Source organism: Echinococcus granulosus (genome assembly GCF_000524195.1).
Source record: "Echinococcus granulosus chromosome Unknown EG_S00056, whole genome shotgun sequence".
In the NCBI taxonomy this organism is placed as follows: Eukaryota; Metazoa; Platyhelminthes; class Cestoda; order Cyclophyllidea; family Taeniidae; genus Echinococcus; species Echinococcus granulosus.
This window is the reverse complement of record NW_020170436.1, coordinates 514,094-515,593: the sequence shown is the minus strand read 5'-3', so window position 1 is coordinate 515,593 and position 1,500 is coordinate 514,094. Positions and strand designations below refer to the sequence as shown.

General features: G+C 37.9%; 1 protein-coding gene across 1 annotated transcript; it reads left to right on the top strand. All coding sequences in view use genetic code 11, as the record gives it.

The window, feature by feature from the left end:
- Positions 1–795: 795 nt before the first annotated feature.
- On the top strand, positions 796–1,415 carry EGR_06434 (hypothetical protein; the record flags this gene model as incomplete). The annotated part of the gene is made up of 3 exons (XM_024495683.1): positions 796–810; positions 1,214–1,279; positions 1,362–1,415. 3 exons carry the CDS (start codon positions 796–798, stop codon positions 1,413–1,415), a joined length of 135 nt encoding a protein of 44 aa, XP_024349959.1.
- Positions 1,416–1,500: the final 85 nt, after the last annotated feature.

The window sequence follows — 1,500 nt, the reverse complement described above, 5'->3', positions numbered from 1 at the left end:
ATCTGAATTTTTTTGGTTGGTGGAAAATAGAGGAGTTGAACCAATTCCTAATAGCTAGTCTAAAAGGGAGCTAAATTATGTGAGGACAAATCGAAAGTAGTTTTCTTCTTAAAAATCGCATATATCTACCATCAGAGAGTTGAATTATAGTGCACATATTTGGAAAATGCATTTAGAACTGAGTGAAAGTGCGCACAGTTTATTGCACCATCACATTATCGTTTCTGGTAATCAAAATTACACACAAAATTTGTTGTCCATGTCTATTTTTTGCTCACCTACATTACCATGCCTTGCTGCAACTTCAAATAACGTTGGTAACATTCCAAGTGTATGTGAAGCATTGCACTCCAGCATCGTTATTTGGCATTATCTGTGTATTCGCTATGCTCGTTGCATAAAATATTCATACGATTATAGTGTATTTTGGCCCTGCTTATTGAGAAAATATATACTACACTGAACGGACATGAGCCGAGAAAGTCAAATGGTAACCGGATCTGATCAAATTATTTATCATCAAAAGCCCATTTTTCAGCTACCTCCCCATCTTTAACAGCAATGTTACATATATGACGGAGAGATGAGCAGGGCTTCTCCATATTTACTCGACAATTCCTGCGAAAGATAAAAATGCCGATTTTGTTTCGACTACGTACATTGGAAACTGCTGCAAATGCGCCTAAAAAACTTACGAAACATATAAAAAAAGTCAACATCTATGGGAATAATAACCACATCTGTAATAACATATACAAAATGAGTGAGAGTGTGATTTTGTACGTGTCAGCATAGATGCAAGAAGTGCGGGTACGTGCCTGACGACTGATTGAGAATAAAGTTCTAATTAAACATAGCACTAAGTCTATAGCCAGCAGAGAAATTCGGGTCGCAAGAAATTCAGTGAATAAAATCTGCACCAGGGCAGACAATTCATAACTACCAAGGAGCGAAGTAAGTACCGTGTACACGAGCACGCTTTCCGGTTTCGTAAAATCTATCCTTCTTATAACTTAGTTTTGGAAACTAAAGTGAAGAGGAGGGAATGAAGGAAAGGCAAACTGAAAGAACACATAATTTTGAAGGGTGAAACAATAGCTTACGTGATTTTTCATTTTCTTCACTTATCAACTTCCTTAGCCTTAATCGTAAAGGATCGCCAATAGAAAAGGATTCCCATATTCCGTCCTTTTCATTATCCTTTTCGTTGCAGGAATCAGAGGCAGTGCCAGAGTCAATTGCCAAGACGAAGAGAAACCTGTTAAACATCGATTTCGTCGTTTGTCTCTCTGTTTTACCAACTGACTATCAGTCACCCAAACCGACTTTAAGTAGATGGAATTACAATCCCTTTATTACAGATAAAAAAGCGGGCTGCGGCAGCCCTAAAGTCGCTGGACCATAGTGACCATTAGCTCATGGAATACATCTGATTGAATAATCAACACCTGTGTTGTCATGACAGTCAGTGTTTCCAAATTCTTGCTTAATCTTGTCAAG